This window comes from Cyrtonyx montezumae, unplaced genomic scaffold, assembly GCF_038088225.1.
Source record: "Cyrtonyx montezumae isolate F1298 unplaced genomic scaffold, pur_monq_1.0 scaffold_10, whole genome shotgun sequence".
NCBI lineage: Eukaryota > Metazoa > Chordata > Aves > Galliformes > Odontophoridae > Cyrtonyx > Cyrtonyx montezumae.
Genome location: NW_027071826.1, coordinates 9,785,148 through 9,805,265, shown reverse-complemented (window position 1 = coordinate 9,805,265; position 20,118 = coordinate 9,785,148). Strand labels below are relative to the sequence as shown.

Below are 20,118 nucleotides of genomic sequence, written 5' to 3'. Positions count from 1 at the left end.
GAATGGAAGGAGCTGGGAGCATCCGGCTCCTACAGAGTTATAGCAAGCCCAGCACCCAAGCTCTGCTCTTCGATTACATCCTTCAGCGCTGCTGTTCTGGTAAACGCTGAAGGGAAGCTCCTGAAATACGAAGCAGTTGGATGTCTGCAGCTCCTTTCAGCGGCAGCTACGGGCTGCACTGAGATCCGGGCTGTTACCGCATTTCCTAGGGAGGCGAATCTGTGAAGTGGAAAGCGGGTCGCTGCGCGTTTCTCGCCTTCGAGTCCAAAGGACCATTGATCTCTAATACGACCGCTGTTGAGTAAGCGTACGGACTGCAGCTAAATCACTTTGAGAGCTGAGGTAGAAAATGTTTCCCACTGGCCGGTTAGCTCAGTTGGTTAGAGCGTGGTGCTAATAACGCCAAGGTCGCGGGTTCGATCCCCGTACGGGCCAGCAGAAGTTCCACTTTTTCTTCCTGCTCTCTTTATCTCGATGCAGCGATTACCGCCCAACCCTCTGCGCGCTTCTTCCCCACCCTACGTCGCGCCGTTATCGTTCGTACGCGTACATCGTTGGCCGTCTGCCTCCAGGCTTACGCGGTGGGAGCTCCTCCGCACATTTTTGCCCCCTCGCGGCCACCGTCGGTACTGCGCGGCCCCGCCCCGGGGGCGCCATTGGCCCGCGAGCCGCCGATGCCCCGAGTGCGCCCCGCGCCTCCGAGAGCCGCCCGCGGGGGGGGGAGGGGGGCGATGCGGCTGCCGCCCGCTGACGCCTGCCAAGATGGCGGCTCCTGAGGAGGGGGGCAGCGGGGCGCCGCCGCGCCCTCCTCCCCCCTACGTGCAGGCGGAGGAGCGGCCGCCCTCCGTGTCCCGGCACGCCGCCGCGCCTCTGGCCCCCGCGGAGCTGCGCAGGGTGATCGAGAGGGTGAGCGGGGCCCGGGAACCGTCGCCGCCGCTCCGGGACGGCCGCCCCGAGCCCCTCCCGCCGCCGCCGGCCGGCGTGGTGCACAACGCGGCCCTGCAGCTGCGGAGCGTGGCCCAGCGCGTGGCCCTGCAGCGCGGCGCGGCCCTGGCGCCCGCCCGCCTCCTCCCGCGGCAGGTAGGGGTCCGTGGGGCGGGCTGCGTGGAGGGGGAGGCAGGGAACGGTGCTGCAGTGTGAGCTGGCTGACGTGCTTTAGTTGACAGCGGTTACGTTGCTGAACGTGCCGGAAAGCCGTGGCTTGGAGGAACGGAATCTGTGCTTTGATATGAAATCAGTGCTTTGATGCACTGAAAGGGTGAACGAATGGTGTGTGTGCTCGTTTCTTTGTGCCTTGCTTTAAAGGTGTATCTGTAGCATACTGATATTTATGCTCGTCGAATAAATGAGGTATTTGTGTAATCTCTTTTTTTTTTTTTTTCCACAAAAGCAGCTGGAAGCCATTTGCGTTCAAGTTCAGCCAGGACAGATGAAAGAAACAGAAAGGCCAATGCCATCCTTGGCACCGATCCAGTCCAAAACTGTAATGCTGAGTCAGTCGGTTGGTGGAAATTCTAGCGTGCCAGGACTTGGCATTATTAATCCCCAGATAATTAAGATACAGCCTGTTACAGGACCTGAGCAGCAGCAGCAGCTTTTCCTGCATAGCTCTTCCGAGTCTCCAATTCAGTTGCTTATGCAGAGACCTTTACCATCTCACGGAGCAGTGCCTGTGAACAAGACTCCTACGAGTAAGGTGCTAAACAGACAGAAAACTGCACGTGCCACAGCATCACCTGCAAGGTCTTCAAATACTGCCACGGTTGCAGCCAGCTCAGGAAATACTGTGACACCGTGCCTTGAAAAGAAACAGAAAGGTGACAAGCTAAAGAAGTCTTTGAAAGTGAAAACTCGTTCTGGACGGATTTCACGCCCTCCAAAATACAAGGCTAAAGATTATAAATTCATTAAAATGGAAGATTTGGCTGATAGCCATCAGTCTGATTCTGATGACTACTCCGAACTGAGTATAGAAGATGATGAAGAAGGAAAGGTGAAAGGAAAGGATGCGTTGTTCAATTCTTCAAGTTATAATCTGAAACCCAGAATGTTTAAGTGTCAGACTTGTGAAAAATCCTATATAGGAAAAGGAGGATTAGCAAGACATTATAAACTTAACCCTGGTCATGGACAGCTGGAGTCTGTACCTCAGAAAACACCCTCACATAAACCTAATGGAAGTATATTTGTGGACAATCTCAGTGGAACAGGAGAGGAAAATAGGAGTTCAGTGCATTTGAATTCAGTTCCCATCACCTTAAATAGTGAAAACACACTCCCTACAGATTTGGAAGAAACTGCTGGCTCACAGGTTGAACAGGTAAAGTGTGTTACAGCCATCGGCTTCATAGAAAACAGAAGGGCAGTTTTCTAGCTGCATTCTAACATATGGTTTTCAGGTCTGCATAAACAGCCTTTTTTTCCCCTGTCGCAGAAGAGCATTAACACTGTACATGCCTTTCAGACAGCAAGGCATCAACTGCTTTATCTATTTCTGTTACTGAAATAGAGGATTTTCTGGGGTGAGACTTATTTGGAATGAGAGTGGACTGTGGCTCTTCCTAGAACAGATTTTGAAAGTGAGGCTTGACTTAACCTTTGCAGAGCACCTACTTTCATCTTGACTGTCTGAGCTGGGAGCTACTTCAGCTGTGTTTTTTCTGTCATGTTTTAAGCTGGTCAACACAAAGCTTCTCTTCCAAGTGAAGTTACCTCCTCTCCTCTCTAACAGTTTGCAGCAGGAGCTGATGCAGTTGTAGTGCAGGGAAAAAAAATAATCTTTTAGGTGTAGCAGTGTCTTTTTTTTTTTTTTTTTTTTACTTTTATTGGTAAAACAGAAGTTATTTTCACATGTCTGACAATTTGCAGGTCGAAGTTCCAGTGCAGCAAACAGAACCCCTCGTCTTGTACACTATTCTGTCATCCTTTGGAAAAAGGGAAGGACAAGAATACTGGACTCATTTGTCTGTTTTGTTATGTATTTGTTTCCCTGTGCAGCATTCATTTTATGCAGGATGATGGGAATTCTCCTTCAGACAACCTCAGTACTACTGCCTGCTATGTTGCTGTAGTACCTGCTATCTCTAGCTGGGAAACATGGATTCCTCAAGTTTGTACTGTAACTCATTGCTTTAAACAATGTTTTTGTCAGGCAAAGGTTTTCTAGAAAGAGTATGAGGTTTACTAAAGCTGGGACAGAGATGAATGAAAACAAATGAGATCTTTGGAGTTATGCTTGTATTCAATCTTGCATTTGTTTAATATTCTGTTTATTTTTTGTGCAGACTTGATAATTTCATTATAAAATTATGCCACCCTTAAAGCACCCATATAAAACAATGAAAAAATACTTTTATTTTTCTTTTAATTAAGACTTGTAAGTCTGCAGAAAGCAGAAACCTGTTGGCAGAACAACAGAATGAAAGCAGTTCAGGACACCGGGGACCCATAACAGCAAAAGGACCTGGAAGACCCAGACGACCAAGGAGACGTGGTCGACCAAGGATGGGTGGAAGATCCAGGTGTTCTGGAAGGCTTAGCAGACCTGGTCAGTCCCCTTCAAAGTCCCTTAGTAGTGTGTCAACAGAACACAATGTAATCAGAAGAAAAGCTAGGTTAAAAGAGGTATGGTTTTCTTCCATAATTATTTCATGAGTACCTTTTCTCCTCACCCTTTTGTTTTTAGTTTTTGGATCGCTGCAAAGATTCCTTTTCAGAAGGTTTGATAGGTGATGTTCCTGTTTACTGATGAAAGCCTAGAGCATTTTCTAAGAAGAAAATACTAATGATGGCTTTCAAGGGGAAAACAAGGGAAAATGTTCTTTCCACACTCCTTCTGTATGGAGAGAGGCTTCTGACATGTAGAGAGATTCACTCTCGTCTTCTGAAGAATTTCTTCAGAAGAAGGAAGTTGCTAGCTACTACTGTGCATCGTCTGATGCAATAAAAAGAAATATAAACCAAACTTCAGTTGAGTTTAAACTTCACCAACCCTCCTCCCTGCTCCCCTCCCACTGAGCTCCGTGGAGAAGATGGAATGGTGATTAAAATCCACGCAGCTGATATGATTGTTTGTTTCCTGTATGTTGCAGATTTTATTTATTTTACAGCTTCTAGATCTACTCATACTGTTCTTTTTCTGAGTTTGCAAGGTTTATGGGACTGAGTGTTGTCTGTAAACATGGGTAGTAACTGTTCTGAGCTATTTCTTATTCATCTCCTCTGTTGGTGTTACATTTGTTTCTATTCTGAAAGCTGCTTAAACATACAGTATTTATATCCTTCCCTCCAGCCTTTTTCCAAAAGTGAAACGTATTCCTAGCTTGCATTTTTTTAACAGCAGCTGCCTTATAGGACTGAGAGTCTGCTGTGCTACTTGAAAGTCCGTGTAGTGTAAGGTACCTTTGTGTATCCTACAGAAAAGTAACAATATTTTCTGTTCTGAATGTGGGCTGCATTAACCTCTGTAGGCTACTTTGCTCTAACTCATTGTGGCTTTTGACAGCTCATACAACAATGTGATAACGAAGACTTGATGGAGCTGGCTCTCCCACGTCTTACAGAGCTTGTAACAGTGTATGAATTTCTGTTGATGAAGGTGAGATTGTTTTGTTTTTAATGTAAAGACATGAATTATTTTAGGGAGGCTTTCATTAACTCCATGAGTAATGTATCTAGTTTTTCCAAGTTAGAATTGTGCAGAATATAGATGTTCTAGATATCATGTCAGTTTTACAGAGGCAAAATGCTGGTAGGTCTTATTGCAAGTCTAACTCTTTGGTACTTTGTGTTTCTGAAGATCCCATAGTCTTAATTTGAATGATAGGATTTTTAAACACTGAACAGAACAATAGATTTTTCTTTCATGCTATTTAAAACATACAGGGGGAAACAGCACGTTTCTTCTCTCGTTTCCAGGTTGAAAAAGGCTGTCCAGCCAAAGCATGCTTCCCAGATGTGTATAGAGAATTTGAAGAGTTGCATACTATGGTAAAGAAAATGGCTTATGATTACCTCAGTAATTCTGATTTTCTGAGCTGCCAGCAGCCTGTTGAAATAAAAGATGCTAAGGTAACAAAATGCTCTGCTTGGAACTGGCATTTTTTTTTGTTCTATTTTAGATGCTTTTTAGATTTTTAATTTTTTTTTATATTTTCTCTGATATTTTTTTTTTTTATCCTGGCAAAGTTACTTGAACAAAACTTGTTTTCTGATGAGCAAAAATGGTATTGTTTAAAAAGTACAGTAACCAAGTGAAGAGAAAAAGAAATCCATAATAAAACTACAGTTCTGGTATAAGGCAAAATATATATATAACTAGAAATATTTTAAAAAAGAAAAATATCAGAAATCAGCACTGCTAGAACTGATAGTGTGTATTTAGAGTACTATGAATCTGCACATGACTGCAAGGTGTGTTCAACATTAAAGGTATATTTTGATATTTAGTTAGGAGGGAAAGGGCTGTATTTAAAATGAGTCACCTTAATTTAATGTGGTACTTGGTTTCATTGCAAATGAGGACAGACTGAATGCTTCTGTGCAGTTCAGTCATACTAGCAAATACAAAAGGTAGAGAATACATTAATAAAATTAGAAACCATCATTTCAATTCCTCTTCAGATTCATTTATATGCAGTTGTGTCTAGAAAGATTTTTTTTGTGTGTTAATATGGATTTATTTACCCTTTATTTGGTCTGTATTCCTCTTGATTGGAATAAAGCAGATCCTTGTACATAATATATTTATGCTTTCCCTTCTGTGTTTCCAGTAGCAAAAATGCTGCTTTCCATATTACCACCAACAAAATTTCTAAGTGATGTGCTTGTTAGGGTACATCTGCACTGAACTTGCAACCACAACGAGAGGAGAACATTCTGGAAAACTCAGAGCAGGCAAGGTAGAGAGAGAATATTGGTTCTTAGAATAATCCAGGTTAAGAGATGAAGCCCTGTGTGGGCTGTTAGTAGCGGTTAATTTATATATATACATATCATGACGTTCATTGTATGTACTGAAAAACTTCCTAGAATGCTGCCTGCTCATCTGGCTGCTTTGTAGCTGATTATCGCTGATGTTTCTGTTTGGAGAAATGAAGGGGCACTGAGTAAAAGGATGCTGTTGAAGCTGTCAGTCCCAAAATGGAACCTGTTTCTTGTTTTTCTTCAGTTTCAACGCACCTTCCTAACACAGAATTATGCTCTTTAAAAGATAACAGCCTGGAGAGGTCGTGTAGTAGCATACCTACATAAAGATGAAAATAGAATTTGGAGAATATATATAGCCTCCTAACAGATCTTTTTAATTAGGAAGGCTTAAATGTTTTTTTGGTTTTTTTTTTTTTAAGTAATGAATAGCCTCTGCAGAGTTCTCTATTAAACTCTGCTCTTAGTAACCATTTCTGATTCTGTATATAACCATTGCACTCGTAATTCTTTTGAGTTTGCCTGCTAACGTTCACTTTCAAATATTCTATTTGTAGCTATGTTAGTGGGAAACACAGGAGACACTTCACTGAGTTGCAGTGATTTGTTGTCAGACTGAAATTCTGTACTTCTAGTTCAGTTTTAGGAAATGTATTGAGATTGGAGAGACTAACTTTCACTTTCCTGTAACTGTTTCTAAAGGTTGCTGAATCACTAGGAATTACAGAAACAATCGCTGGCGAACAAAAGATACAAGGTGTAGACTCTTGCTCACAACGTATAATTAAAATGATTAGTGAGCAAGTGCCTGTGGAGACACTGGGACAAAAACGGTTAGCTGAGGTACGGAATGCTTTTGTGAAAACTCAAAATGGAACCAGAACAAATAAAAGCTTGTTAAAATAGATAAGTGTTTAAAAATAATACTGGTATTATCTGACTTGTATTAAAGTTGGGGCTTTCATGGTATTCAGGGCTTGTAAATACTCTCTTATGGTGTCACAGCACTGCATGTGAACTAGCAGGTTAAAGATGTACTTTGGGTTAATGCTCTGTAGTACTTGAAACGGAATCGCAAAGGTTTGCATGTAATATCGTGATACAGAGAAGAATCCTGTTGAAGTGGCAGTAAATGGGCCCCATGATAAGAAGGATCCTCAGATTCTAGTAACTTCTCTCATCAATAAGAGCTTACCTGTAGGAGGCTCAGGCACTGGGGAAGTGTTTGCACTAATAATTGGTTGGTAGAGGTATGTGAAAACAGTTCCTTTCTTTGCAACAAATCAGTCTTCCAGATTTGGTCTCTTGAAAGCTGTAGCAGGGTGTGCTCTATTTCATTTTCTCGAAAGTCATATCTCTATGGTCCTTTCCATCGACTCTTCTATTTAATCTAGAGTTATTTCTGGTGGTGGATAAGTAAGACTAGTACTTTTCCATTTTCTGCCTGTGGTTAGATTTGAGCTGATCTGTACTTTGTTAAGCCAGCAATGCCAGACAAGTTGTTTACAGCCCTTTGCTGAAGTCGGAGGGAGTTTATGGCAGGTGTTGTGCAATACAGAGAATCAAAAAGCCTCAGAGAGAAGCTTTGATGTTAATACTAGGGCAATTTATTTCTACCAAATATAAAAATCTATCAGTGGTAGTTTGGCAAAGTGTGAGAGCTGTGTTTAAATCCTTACCTCTCGAGAAGTTCTTATTTCAATGCAAAATCTCGTTTTCAAGGACACTTCTGCTGTGAAGTGCCTGCAGTTAGTTTGTGTTCTTTTCCAATATTGTTAGCTGTTATGGTGGCAGCCAGTTAATTATCTCTTGTATTGACAGAGCTCAGGGGAGGAACTGTTGCCATCAGCCAAAAGGACCAAGTTAGAAGACGTAATGGAGAATGTGAATAATGCTTATTCCAGTCAAGATGAAGTGAAAGAAAAGAGTGGAAGTTTATGTACACTCTTTGAAAAAGATGGTAATCTCTTCACGTTTTCCAATTCTGTTTTGTGCACGGAGGAGCTGAACGAATCTTTGTTCTTCAAGCTACTGTGTTTTTTGTCCTATGGTTTAATTTCTCAGCTTGCTTCCCAGGTTCTTCAAAAGCGGCTCTTTAACTGGAAAGTCCTCACTGGCAAGAAGGAAAGTTAAGAATGATGCACGCCACAGCAGTAGCTCAATTCTAAATGCACAATAATCTGCTCATTGATGCTACTGCAGTATTGGGAGAACAGTACTTGTGCTTCCTCACCACTTCCTGTCTGTGCTACCCCTTCGAGTGGCGATGGTGTGCAACCTTTGTGTTAGCAGTGGGAGAGCAGCAGAAGAGGAAGCAATGTGTATGTCCTTCCTGCTGCAGCAGACTGCAAAGGTGGAATCATCTGAGCTTTGTGGATCCTGAGGGAGGGAAAGAACTGGTTTGAGGTTATCCTGCATCCCAGGGGAGGTGCAGGAGCTAACAGTTGGCACTAAGACAGTATTTTGTGCGGTGGTCTTTGGGTACACATCCTTATTTTTCTCCCTTCTTTGTCTTTACTCCCCCTGCTCCTCAGGTTGGCAGGGTAACAGGTGGGTTAGAGAGGAAAGTAAGATGGGTCACCACCTGTAATCTCCCAAAACTCCACTGGTCTTTAATCTGAAAATGTTTCACTATTTGGGGGCATTGTGATCACTGTTGAGAAGGATTCCAGCCCTTAGCCATCTCTAGTAAAGCATGTACTGTACCAGTTCCATCTCTCTTTGTACCTAATTTTTGATGTTGCTGTGAGCTACTTTTCTTTTGCTCTTTGCATGTCTTTGTTAGTGATTGCTTTCTTGTTTTGTTTTTGTGTTGTTACCCATTTCCCTGTTCACTTCACCCCCTCAGTTTAATTCTGTTTCTCTGAAAGGCTCTCTGCATGACAGTGCTTATTTCTTGTTATCGTACAGTTTTCTTCTGAGCTATAAGGTTGTGAGTTAGGTTGTTTTTGTTTTAAAAGAGCTTTGTTCCACTTCTGCAGGCTGGTAGGCTTCTGCTAGTTTACAGTACAAAAAGCTAAAATAGTCCTTTTTGAGTTGTTAGCTTTCCTTTCTTGTGCAGTGGTATCTTCCCTAACAGAAATTACCTTTGTTCCTTTTGATCTTCAGTTATAAAAACTGACAGTTTAAGCTTCTGCTTCTTAGCAGTTACTGTTCAGCTACGTGCTGGGTTTATGAGAGCTCTTAGTCCAAGTCATACAAGTGGTGAAACACTCAATTCCTGCTGTTTTTCCCTTTCTGTCTCAGGCTGAATGTGGTCTGGGTCTGCTAACGCAGCTCATTGGTCGCACAGTGATTTGACTTATTAAAATGTTCAATAAGCTTGACTTGTCAACAGAATTTTTACCAAGTTTAAAAGCTTCTATCAATTTATTAATGGTAATGAGGATGAGCAACTGACAACCTTGTGTCACGTTTTTTACTGCTTAATATTACTGGCTGTACACCAGATGGGGATAAAAGATATGTTTGACTTTCAGCCCAGGTTGTCTTCAAAATTAACAGGAAGAAAATGCTACTTCTACTGTAAGGTTCCTTTGGTATTGAAATACACAGTAATATTTCACTATTCTAGAAATACCTTGAGTATTTTTATGCTGCCCCCCCATTCCAAAGTGCTCTGAAGTTCTTCAGAAAATGCTTCAGGCTTGCTATTTGAGAGAGGAAAGCAGTCTAGCATCTCCTCCAAAATTATCACTGAAAAAATAAGGTTTTGGACAAGCAATATTAGACTGGCTAACAGAACCATATTTCTTTCATCTTTTCAGGTCTTAATCCATTAAATGGAGAAATCCTGCTTTCGGAAGACAGACATATCACTTGCTGCACAACTGGAAGCGTATTACCTGCAGAGGAGGAGCATAATGTACTTGCTGATTCAGAAGTTAGAATCAATGCTGAAAATTCAGGTACCTTCTCTCAGACTGTGGAAATGAGGATAGAGTATTCCCAACCTGTAGACAGGCAGGGACAGGGTATTTCAGCTGACACGTCTTTGCTACATACTGAAATAGTCTTGCCTGTAGAAGCAGGTGGTTCACCAGAATTAGCTGAAGCACACTTGGTGAATCAGAACACAGCAGGTGGACTGTCAGCTCCTGAACTCTGCAGCCCTGTGTCAGAGCATGCAGCATGCATTCAGAGCACCAGCTTGTCAGTGAGTGAGGAGAATGGTTTCAGTCAAAAATGTCAGACACCGCAAGAAGAAAAGCGGAATTTTGCTATGAAAGGACAGTCTGAACAGCTTCATGGTGCTGGTGTGACTGAGACACAGGAAATGGAAAAAGCTTTTTCAACACACGTGCCAGTGAACTATCCACACGGTGCTCAGGCTGAGTTGCACCAGAACCCTGCCCAGGAAGCCTCCCTGTCTGCTGGAGTGAACCGTGACTGTGCTTACAATAACGTGAGCCAATTTTCTTGTGGGACAGAGGAACACCAGGAGCTGGAGAATACGGTTACTGTAGATCAAACTGTAGCCTTTGAGATTACTGATGAGAGCCATGACTTTTTGACTCAGGGACATGAACAGATTTTTATTCAGACTTCGGATGGGCTTATTTTGTCTCATCCCGATGCTGCTGTTTTGTCTCAGGCAGAAGGTATTGTGATTGTAACTGATTCTGATGGTACTACAATGCACATTCGCACACCTGATGGAATACCTTTGGAAACTGTGGAAGCACTACTAGCAATGGAAGCAGATGGCCAAAATGAAGATGTTCTGCTCTCACAAAGTGAATTGGAGCCATAAATTAGAATACTATGTAGTCTTTCTTCTGGAAAAAAAAACGACTATATAAAATGTATATTTTTCTAATGTGAATAGTGAGATAATTGAAATTTAACTTATTTGTAAACTGTTTCTATGCCCTATACTTTTTATAACTTATGTTTATAAGAATCTAAAACAATTGCAACCAAAAATTCTAGAATTAACATTGTTCTCCTTGCTTTATATGTTGGGGGAGTGGGTAGAAAGTGGAAATCTGTCAATCCTAAAACTGTTGCACTATTCCCTTTTGTTACGCAATCCCTCTTCTCTCTAGCCATCTAAACATGCAGTAAGTTGTACTGCTTTTTGGCAGTGATGTGCTGTGTACTGGCAAGCTGTGTATGGGTAAAATAAAAGCTGTCTGAAAGTATGCATTTTCTGTGCTGCTGAGATTACAAGAAAACTGCTGTTTTGCACTTCCTTAAAGCTAGGTTGAATATTCATTAGCACGTAGACTTGGCGTGCGTAACTCTGCCTGGAAAAATGGGTGGTTTCAAATACAATCCATGCTTGTGCGCTCTGGGAACAATGTGACAGCCCAACTCATCTTTATTTAAGTAACATGAGGCTAAGCATCCACTGAGTTAGGGACAAAAATAGCCTCAAACAAGAATTGATTTGTACTGAGCTACTGGAACTGTATTCGAGTGTTCTTACTAATGTCCTAACGTTCAGCTGTGCGTTCAACACTTGCTGTTACTTGGACAGAAATGAGAAGGTGCAAAGGACTACTGAACTTCTTTAATAGGATACCAAATTCTTTTTAACTTCTAGGGCCTGGTGGTCGCTATTTTTATTCTTAGATTTATATTATCATTTTTTTCTTCTCCATACAATGCATCTCATAAATTTTAACCTTTGTCTTTCCTAGTTATTCTACACAGCTCTGTACTGTTTAATCATAATAAAAATTTAGCCTTGACTGTAATTCCTGTTTCTCTGCGCAGAGATGAAAGGTTGTCATGTTATTTATTACCTACTGCTATCCTGTTTGGCAGTGAAAGAGTATTTAATGCTTGGATGATATTTTTGTGGGCACTTTCTCACAGCTTGTTGTCCAAGCCACTGACTATTCTTTCAAAAAGCTTATCAGGTAAAAAGGATCAGCCCCAAATGACCATTATCTTAATTTCGTTCATAAACTCTTTTCAGTTGTTAATGAAATGTACTTGTTGCCTCACTGAGATACACAGATGATTGGACAAATCAGCTAAAAGCACCTATAGTGTGCAGAACTGTTCTTAAATATTTATAGCTATGAAGAAAAAACCTATACTAACATCGAATCCTAATGAGAGTGAGATGATTCAGAGATTAAACTATCTGCCCTATAGCATTCTATTTATTTATTGCTTCATTGCCTGAATAGAAGGTCAAAATTTGATTACTGCACTTCTTCCAGGGTTGGAAGAAAGATGTCACCATATGTTTGCGAGATCCTGTCTGGATCTTAAGTTTATGGAGTTATTTTTTTTGTTTTGTGATGCATTTTTGTTTGTTTTTTGATTTTTTTTCTTTTTCAGGAGGTAATTATGGTCACTACCTCACACATGAGGTAATGAAGATACCACACAGAACAAAGTTCTGCCAGTCTTTCCAAGTCTTTGATTGCAGTAAGCAATTCCTTCTTACTACACTTTCATACTGTCTGTCTAATAATGACGTTTGGGGGCTCAGATGTAATGATGAGCTTTGTGTCAAAGAATTTCTGCAGTGATGTTTTTGCATCAATCTTCTGCCCTAGAGCAACCAATGAGCAAAGGGATTCATGAATTATAATATAGCCAAATATTTGCTAAGTATAAAGGTGTTTCCATAGTGATAAGGGTCTGGCCCTACTCAGATAAATTAAGGTGGCTGTTCAGCTATGTGGAACACTTGCAAAGAAAAATAGTGAAAACTAACAAAGCTCTTCCTAATTGATCGCACTCTCCTTGAGGTACAATACAATTTCTTTTCAGATACTAGAAAGTTGGGCTAAGAATAGAGCCCTATTAAGCTGTCAGAAACAACCTCTCTGTTGAACACCGAATAACGCTTTTCCAAGTGATGTTTGTCCATTTGGTTGCTGAGGGCAACTTTTGCATTTCCCTTACCAAGCCTATGGGGTTTCAGCTTGGAACTAGCTAGGCAAATGACCCAATTTTTCCTATCACAAATCTGTTCCAGAATTGCTCACTGTTAATTAGGTTTTTCTCATGTCAAACCACAGCCACTGTAGCCATTTCATAGCAGCGTGCACTTCCCATTATTTTTAGTTCAAATAGTTGTTTCAGGGAGAAATCAAGGGCAAACATCTTTCAGGGCACAGCAATGATTCAACAGCACTTAGGAATGCTATTTAATAGTGTGAAACAAGACCTGAAGCAACATTTCACATAGGGAGCAGGTTGTACAGGCAATCGGTAAGAGGGAGGAATTTGGATTATTAAGTAAGAAAGAAGACCTAAATTCACAAAACATTAGGGACTGAACTAGAAAAAAAGAATGATGGGACAGCTGCAGAGTTTCCAAGTTTAATACACTGCTAAGAAGTGCTAATTTGCAAGAACAGCCAACAGTTATTAAAGGCTTGGTAAGTGGTGCAGCTTTTCTGTGGCACCTAGGTCTGAGGCCATGGTATGCAAAGGGATTATTGTGTCTTTAGGAATGAAAGCAAGTAAGGGCACTGAATTCCTTTCGGCATTTGGCTTTTGCATTAACTGTTTTTCCCAAACACACTCTCTTTTCCAAGAAAGCCAGAAAGCAGCACAATAAAGAAAAGCAAGAATGTGATCTACAAATTCTTGATAGTACAAGTACACTAGTCATACTAAAAAAACACGTATCGAGCAGCACTGAATTTCTGTGGTAAGAGCAACAGCATAGATATTTTAGAACATTGAGAATTGGAAAGTAGTTAATTATTTGCTGCAGGTATCCAATCATTGAATCTCTTCCCTGAGCACTACAGAAGAGCTCATCTCTCACTATGGAGAACTCGTACAACCAAGAAGCCTCTATCCAGCCTGCTACCCATAGCCTCTGTCATGTGCTTAAAATGGATTTGAGCAACCAAAACCAGATCGTCTGGTGAAGAGTATCAGCTGAGACAAAGTAATAAATACAGAAAAAACATTTTTAATAAGTTTTACAAAAACTTGACTTACTTGGTGAGCCTTGTCAATTCACCATTTCAGTTTCACATAAGCATCATCAGAAGCAAATCAAGCAACATTTGGAACTCTAGCACTGTCTGTGCCCTGTTTCCAGAAGCATGGCTTCAAGCAGTAGTTTGCTGCTGTTGTCAAGGTAAGGCTGGTATAACCATGATGATAAATAGACCATCATCAGATCCTGGTCAGCAGAATGAGCAATTTCTTGTACAATTGTTTGCTTGAGTTGTAGTTCCTTCTTGTACATTTCAGAGAGCTTCTGAGAAACCTCATCTGAAATGGATTGAGAAAACCAAGCTCACTGACAGTGAGAGATCAGCAGTTTGCTGTGTGCTGAATTATGCCCATACTATGTGGATCATTAAAATGACAAAAGCCATTGCTCACATTTAACCATCCTGTTTTTCACACAGTCAATAACGTTGGTATACTAAAACATAAGATGCTAATTATTTTACTCAGTTTCTGGACACACTTTTAAACACTCATGATTTTTATATGAATCCCCTTTTAATTCTAGAACAAGCAGTGGTATTGGTTCTCAGGACCACTACAAAATCAGCAGTTATTACAGATATTCTCTTAAATAACTGAAATATTATTTTAAAATGTTGCAATGTTATCTTAGCATACAAACTTCAAATTTCAGAGTCACTGCTGATTTTACCTAATCCAAAGGATGCCCTCACGTGCTGTAAAGCCCTTCAGCAATGTGTGATTACCACTAAGAAATATCAATACTGAAGAACAATGGTGACACAGAACAACTGATCAAAGCTGGAGTGCACAATGTAAAAACCAATATTGTTACTTCTTACACTGGTAATATATCCAGGGGCTTTAAAATACATTTATATAATCATCTATATGATTGATTTTCTAAAAAAAGTAACCACATACATTCACTGTAAAGAGAGACGGATTTTTGTTTCTAACTCAGTCTGAACTAATGCTACTTTCAGGAGGATTTGTTCTTCACAGACTGAAGACCATCGCTAAATGATTGTCACAGTGAGCATTCTGACAGCAGTCAGTTGTCACGGCCATTCTTACCCTTTCAAGCTGACAAACTAATATGTAAGAATACCTACATCTGTGGCTTGTGGCAGTGAAGAAGCAGGGCTTTCACAAGGCATGACTTTCACCTCACAGAGAAGCCAGCTGCTTTGCATGAAGTCAGGCTTTCCTTGAGTTCAATCAACTTTAAAACTATCGTGGAATAGCAGCTGGGAAGCACTATCTTTTGCCACCAAGTGAATCCAAAAAGGACTGATATAAAAGAAGAGAAACTGAACATTCCTTGCTTATCTTGACTGACACTGTGATAAGAGCTGCTTTTCTTTGTCTGCATCAGAATTAACTGAAGAGCATCTTGCTTTTTGCATTCAAGGATTTCATTTCAACATCAAGTAACAGGTCAGACTGTAGCCAACAGCTTAACATCACCAAACTGCAAAATTGTCTCTCTACAAAAGATACAGCTGAAGCAGCTTGGGCACTGGAAGCTGCTGACAACTCAATTCTAAGCTTAATTGTTGCATGCCAGACAATGCCTGGCAGTTCATAGAAGAAGTCATCAGCAGTAATCCTAAACCAAGTAACACGCTCCTGTGTTTATCCATTAGTCAATTATAAAGAAGACTGATTCACACACTTCCTCTATCTAAGGGAGGATAAGCTGATTTAAAAGGTTGTATTCTCCAGTCCTAAGTTGGATGACATCAATGACAAAGTGCATTAATCTAAGATGATCAATAATTTACTTACAGAAGTACGCTGTGGGCCATGTGTGAAACAGGGGGGCTTTGCAACTCCCAGCTCCGTAGTGGAACGTCTCCAAGTCACAGACTCCTTTAGTAGTTGAGGAGAGCCTTTCCATTTTCAGCTGTATTTTTGTCTGAAAATGATGAACATGTAAACCTATTGAAGATCTCAGGATCATCAAGCTACTATAGTCTTCAACACTTCTAAACACCTTCTGAAGACCTTACTTAGTCTTAGCATTTCTAATTCACTTTCTTTTCAAACTCCAAATAGGAATCAAAGCTGAAACTTCTGTACAGAATTAATGAGTTACCCTAAAATTTCAAACGCTGCAGATAATCACTGATTCTGATTTTGCATAAAAAGGAAAATGCTCAAATTACACTCACTTTTTCCCTCAGAATGCTATCTGAGGAAAATCTAAGTGCTCTTGCTTATTCTAAATACCGGTCTGGCGTCCTGTCTGTATAAAAGCATATCTATTATCTTTTTAATGATCCTCCAAAGAGGCTACAGGCTGTGAAAGTCTTTTTAAAAAACTTTTACATTTCAGCACAGAGCAAAAAATTTCCTGTCAAATTGAAACATGACATTAATTCCTGACAACGTATCCAGAAAGAAGGTGGGCAGAATAATAATGATCTTACTCCACTGCTTACAGAAAGAATGAGCTCTGCACAGAAAATAGAGGTAAGCAGGATGAAAGTGTAATTGCATTATCTCTGAGCAAAGATAGCTGCAGTGGATATCATGGCAGATAAACTCTGTACTTTAAGTTGGTCTTAACTTTGTTCTATATAGAGGGGACACTCGGGATAAGAAAACAGACATCAAGCACATTTTTAGAATGGATTATTATATGGCTTATTTTCAGAGGATCGCGTTGTAAATCTTGTTATGAGAGCAGAGTAGAATTATAAGCAGAAAAGTAGATATAAAAACAACTTTCAAATCTATCAAGCAAGCTAACAAATGGAACATGCTGGATTTATATCATTCAGATTTGAAGGCAATGAAGTATAAGAAAATCCCCAATTTTTTGTTTACAACAAATACTTAACGCCATGTTATTATGTTGTACTTGAAAACCTTTGGAATTGCTAAGACTGAAAAATGTTACCATTTTTTTTTACCATTTTTTTTAAGGTCTCCAGCAACTCTGCACAGCAATTGTCCAGTTCTTCATTGTATTTTGGAGACAGCTTTTCAGACTCTATGGTACTGTTATCACAGGTCATCTCCAGTTTGTTATTTTGAAATCTAGAACAGAAACATAAGGCATGCATACAGGTTTACTCAAGCTCTGCAGATTTAAGATCTGATCCCACAAAATCTCCCAGAGGCTGTCCATGAGAATTTCTACATAAAACCAGTAAGGAACACAGCTAACCATATCGGCAACCAAGGCTGGTAACCTTCAGAAGAACATAGGATTACTCTACTTTAGAACCTGTGCTCAAATAAAGAAAATAATAAAAATAAAAAATAACACAGTCACAAATGTTAAGATAACACTTTTTCCCACTTTACCTTGTCCATGACAATGGGGAATGTATGCCAGGCTTCAACTGGCCCAGCCAACAGCCTTGTACCTCCCCAGAGTCACTTTCACTGACAGTTTGAGCTAAGATTTAACTGTGAATCAGAGCAGCTACTGTGCAGGCATGTGCCCTGTCTTGCTGACTCTCCCACTTTTCTTGCTTTACTTTCCTGTTAAACATCAACAGAGTAGAGGAAGTTGCTAGAGAAACAACACCTGACACCTTCACAGCAAAATATTCCTGAGCCTGTCTGTTAGAACTCTGTCAAACAAACTGTTCACCTGTCAGACTCTTTGGAAGCTACTCCTCAAAACCCTCCTTGCTGAAAGGCTTTTCTTCATAGCATGAAAACAAAACTACCAAAATTAGTTTGTTGCTTTTTTGCTTTTTTTTCCAGATCATCATTGTTATAACTTCTTTTGTCTATATAACTCACAGATTTCTTAAAATCTTCAGTAAAATGTGGTAATATTGGCATCAGTGTGAATATACAAGATAGTAAGGAAACTCTTGCCTCTCTATCACAAATCTCTGCGTGGGCACAGATTTGTAGGATGTGATTCTAAGTTTGTACATTCAAAGAGGATTTTAAATAGTTATCATGTATATATACATTGGATATGTATAATAAACATTTTTTTGTTTCTTGCAAATACCATTACCTTAAGAAAATATGTTAGCACTTATGAGACATTTACATCTTGTTTGAATGTAATATTTTATGGAACCAAAAAGTGCAGCTGCTGAGTTTGATCTAAGAGCTCACTCATCCTCCCAGACTTGTTCTGTCCCCAGACTGAAAAATCTTTATAGTGAAGAAAACAGATTAATTTCTCAGTAAAGCAAACCTTATTCTGTCTTCACTTGTATACTTTATCAGCATACTTACTGCTCGCTTATCTTCATGTTGACTATTTTGTTTGCAGTAGTAAATCCATTATCATTCAGTCTCTCCCATTTCATCATCAAATTATGCCAGTCTGCTGCATTATCTTTAATTTTTCTTGCACTGATAGATAAGACGGGTTTTCTTGGAGTGCCATCAGCAGGACTTTTTGCTACGTAAGGAAAAAAAGAAAAAACAACCGGGAAGTTCATTGAAAACGTATGGAAACAAATCAGCCTGCTGTAAATGTGTAAAAGCTTTCCTGGCCTTACTACTGAATATTGACTGAAGTAAAAAGGCTGAGATAAGGGAAAGTTTTTTTTTTTTTTACAGTAAGGGAGGTCAGGCACTGGCACTGGTCGCCCGAAGAGGTGGGGGATGTCCCTGCAGACAGCTCCGTCAGGCCGGACGGGGCTCCGAGCACCTGACAGAGCCGTGGGTGCCCCTGCTCATTGCAGGGGGTTGGACTGGACAGCCTCTCTAAGGGTCCCTTCCAACTCCAACGCTTCTACGACAGCGCGTCCTCCATCGCTGTCCACAAAGCGCCTCAGCGCGCTCCGCACGGCGCCGTCGCCCCACTCACCCGCCATGACGGCGCCCGCGGAAGTGCGCTCACGTCCGGCCCCGCCCAGGCCCGGCCCCGCCGAGCGGCTCAGGCAGCGGGGCCGCCGCCGGCGCCTCGGGGTGCGAGCGGCTCGGCGTCTTCTTTCTCCCCTTCGTCTCTCTTCCCGCCCCGCCGGCAGCCGTGACCGCCCCCGGCTCCTGACGAGGTGAGCGCTGCCGCGTCTCCGTGCAGCCTCCGTCCTCAGCTCTCTGCCACCGCGGCGGAGCGGCCGACGGCGCCGGTGCGGCCGGGAGAGCGTCTCCGCTTCCTGCTTCTGGAGAGGGGCGCGGGCGAGCGGCTGGATGGAAACGCGCTTCCAGAGGGGAAGGCTGCGGTGGGCGCGGGCGGGCGTAGCGGGGAACTCGGAGCCGCGTGTGCGTTCGCGAGGGGAGTTGTAGAATAGAAAGCGTTTTCAGCTGGAGGGATGTGACTGAGGTCAGAATTTATCCCTGCATCGGAGGGCCTGAGTTCAAGGGTTTATTTCCATCCAAGAGCCGAACAACAGAGCAGTTGACCCTAATTTACAGAGAGGGTTCCCAGTTCGGAGAAAAGCAGCGACAGCTTTGGCCTCTCGTACTGAGTCTGTGACATATCTTGGAGCTGAAGCTGCAGCCACCGAGCGTCTGTCTGAGTGCAGGATTATCCTCCACCTTGGCCATCCCTGTGAGGCAACGCTGAGCCCATTGCAAGGAGGGACAGCAACAGCTCCATGTTTCAAGATACTTCATTTAAGGTGGTACCCAGATGCTGTCTGCAAGCTGCAGAGGGAGGGCTCTGATCTCGTTTTCCACAGGCAGCATCAGGTGTTGCCTGCATCTGCTGCATAGCACTTGTTCCAAGCAGGTGCTGATGTGGTACTGCTGAGCCAACTCCTGTCTGTGGAGGCAGCCCATATCCTCTGCCTGCCTTTGATTAAGAAAAGTAGAATCCTTATAATAAATAGGAGACTGTATGTGATGCGTGAGCATAATTAGAAATAGAAGACTGTGGAAGGGAATGATTGCATTTACACAAGGTGTTCAAATGTGTAGGGTTGTGCCGTGGTTCCCTGCTCCTTTATACATTTGTTTGGCTTAGATAAAGTTATGTAATTAGCAGTATTTTTAGTTAATTGAGAGCTGCAGTCATCACTTGTTTTCACACAGTGTAAGTGCAAGTGTAAGTACTCAGGATTAAACTAATTTCTTCGTTGACAAGAAATTACAGTTTGTTAATACAATTTCTGATTGTGTGGGATGAATAGGTTATAGGAAAAAAAATAAATGTCACTGTTTACAACTTCCTCCTGAGAGGAATTGGGGACAGTGTTGTATAGTAATCTTAGGAGGAGTAAGACCCCCTAACCTGACTGCATGTTTAAGGTTTAGTTTAGTATATGACAAAAAGTAATTCCTTCCAATGTTTTGGGATGGAGAAGTGGTCGTATTATCAAGTGCTTCTCCCATATATATATATATATATATATATAC

At 41.4% G+C, this 20,118-nt stretch overlaps 2 protein-coding genes and 1 non-coding gene across 5 annotated transcripts; 2 read left to right on the top strand and 1 right to left on the bottom strand.

Annotated features, from left to right (window-relative positions):
* Positions 1–361: 361 nt before the first annotated feature.
* Positions 362–435, top strand: TRNAI-AAU (transfer RNA isoleucine (anticodon AAU)). Its single transcript has one exon. It is a non-coding gene; the product is annotated as a tRNA-Ile (tRNA).
* A 306-nt stretch (positions 436–741) lies between these two features.
* ZNF839 (zinc finger protein 839) lies at positions 742–11,629 on the top strand. Of its 3 annotated transcripts, none has more exons than XM_065749728.1 (8): positions 742–1,080; positions 1,394–2,320; positions 3,373–3,624; positions 4,505–4,597; positions 4,918–5,070; positions 6,628–6,768; positions 7,747–7,885; positions 9,693–11,629. In XM_065749728.1, the coding sequence occupies exons 1-8, from the start codon at positions 763–765 to the stop codon at positions 10,676–10,678; spliced, it is 3,009 nt and encodes a 1,002-aa protein (XP_065605800.1). In that variant the 5' UTR covers positions 742–762; the 3' UTR covers positions 10,679–11,629. The 3 variants fall into 3 exon arrangements, with proteins under 3 accessions (XP_065605800.1, XP_065605811.1, XP_065605792.1); XM_065749739.1 differs by having other exon boundaries at positions 1,391–2,320; positions 7,747–7,864; XM_065749720.1 differs by having other exon boundaries at positions 1,391–2,320.
* A 2,164-nt stretch (positions 11,630–13,793) lies between these two features.
* On the bottom strand, positions 13,794–18,650 carry CINP (cyclin dependent kinase 2 interacting protein). The gene is made up of 5 exons (XM_065750415.1): positions 18,629–18,650; positions 18,049–18,217; positions 16,752–16,878; positions 15,622–15,751; positions 13,794–14,127 (listed from the first exon to the last, which is right to left on the bottom strand). Exons 1-5 carry the CDS (start codon positions 18,633–18,635, stop codon positions 13,925–13,927), a joined length of 636 nt encoding a protein of 211 aa, XP_065606487.1. The 5' UTR covers positions 18,636–18,650; the 3' UTR covers positions 13,794–13,924.
* Positions 18,651–20,118: the final 1,468 nt, after the last annotated feature.

What these genes read in the sequence shown, in the direction of transcription:
- ZNF839 (XM_065749720.1), top strand. Translation starts at nt 763, where the DNA reads ATGGCGGCTCCTGAGGAGGGGGGCAGCGGGGCGCCGCCGCGCCCTCCT. An exon ending in ATGAATTTCTGTTGATGAAG is followed by an intron (nt 4,598 to 4,917) that starts GTGAGATTGTTT and finishes TCTCGTTTCCAG; the next exon opens with GTTGAAAAAGGCTGTCCAGC. An exon ending in TTGAAATAAAAGATGCTAAG is followed by an intron (nt 5,071 to 6,627) that starts GTAACAAAATGC and finishes CTGTTTCTAAAG; the next exon opens with GTTGCTGAATCACTAGGAAT.
- CINP (XM_065750415.1), bottom strand. An exon ending in AACATGAAGATAAGCGAGCA is followed by an intron (nt 16,879 to 18,048) that starts GTAAGTATGCTG and finishes TTTCTGTTCTAG; the next exon opens with ATTTCAAAATAACAAACTGG. An exon ending in ATGGCCCACAGCGTACTTCT is followed by an intron (nt 14,128 to 15,621) that starts GTAAGTAAATTA and finishes AATCCATTTCAG; the next exon opens with ATGAGGTTTCTCAGAAGCTC.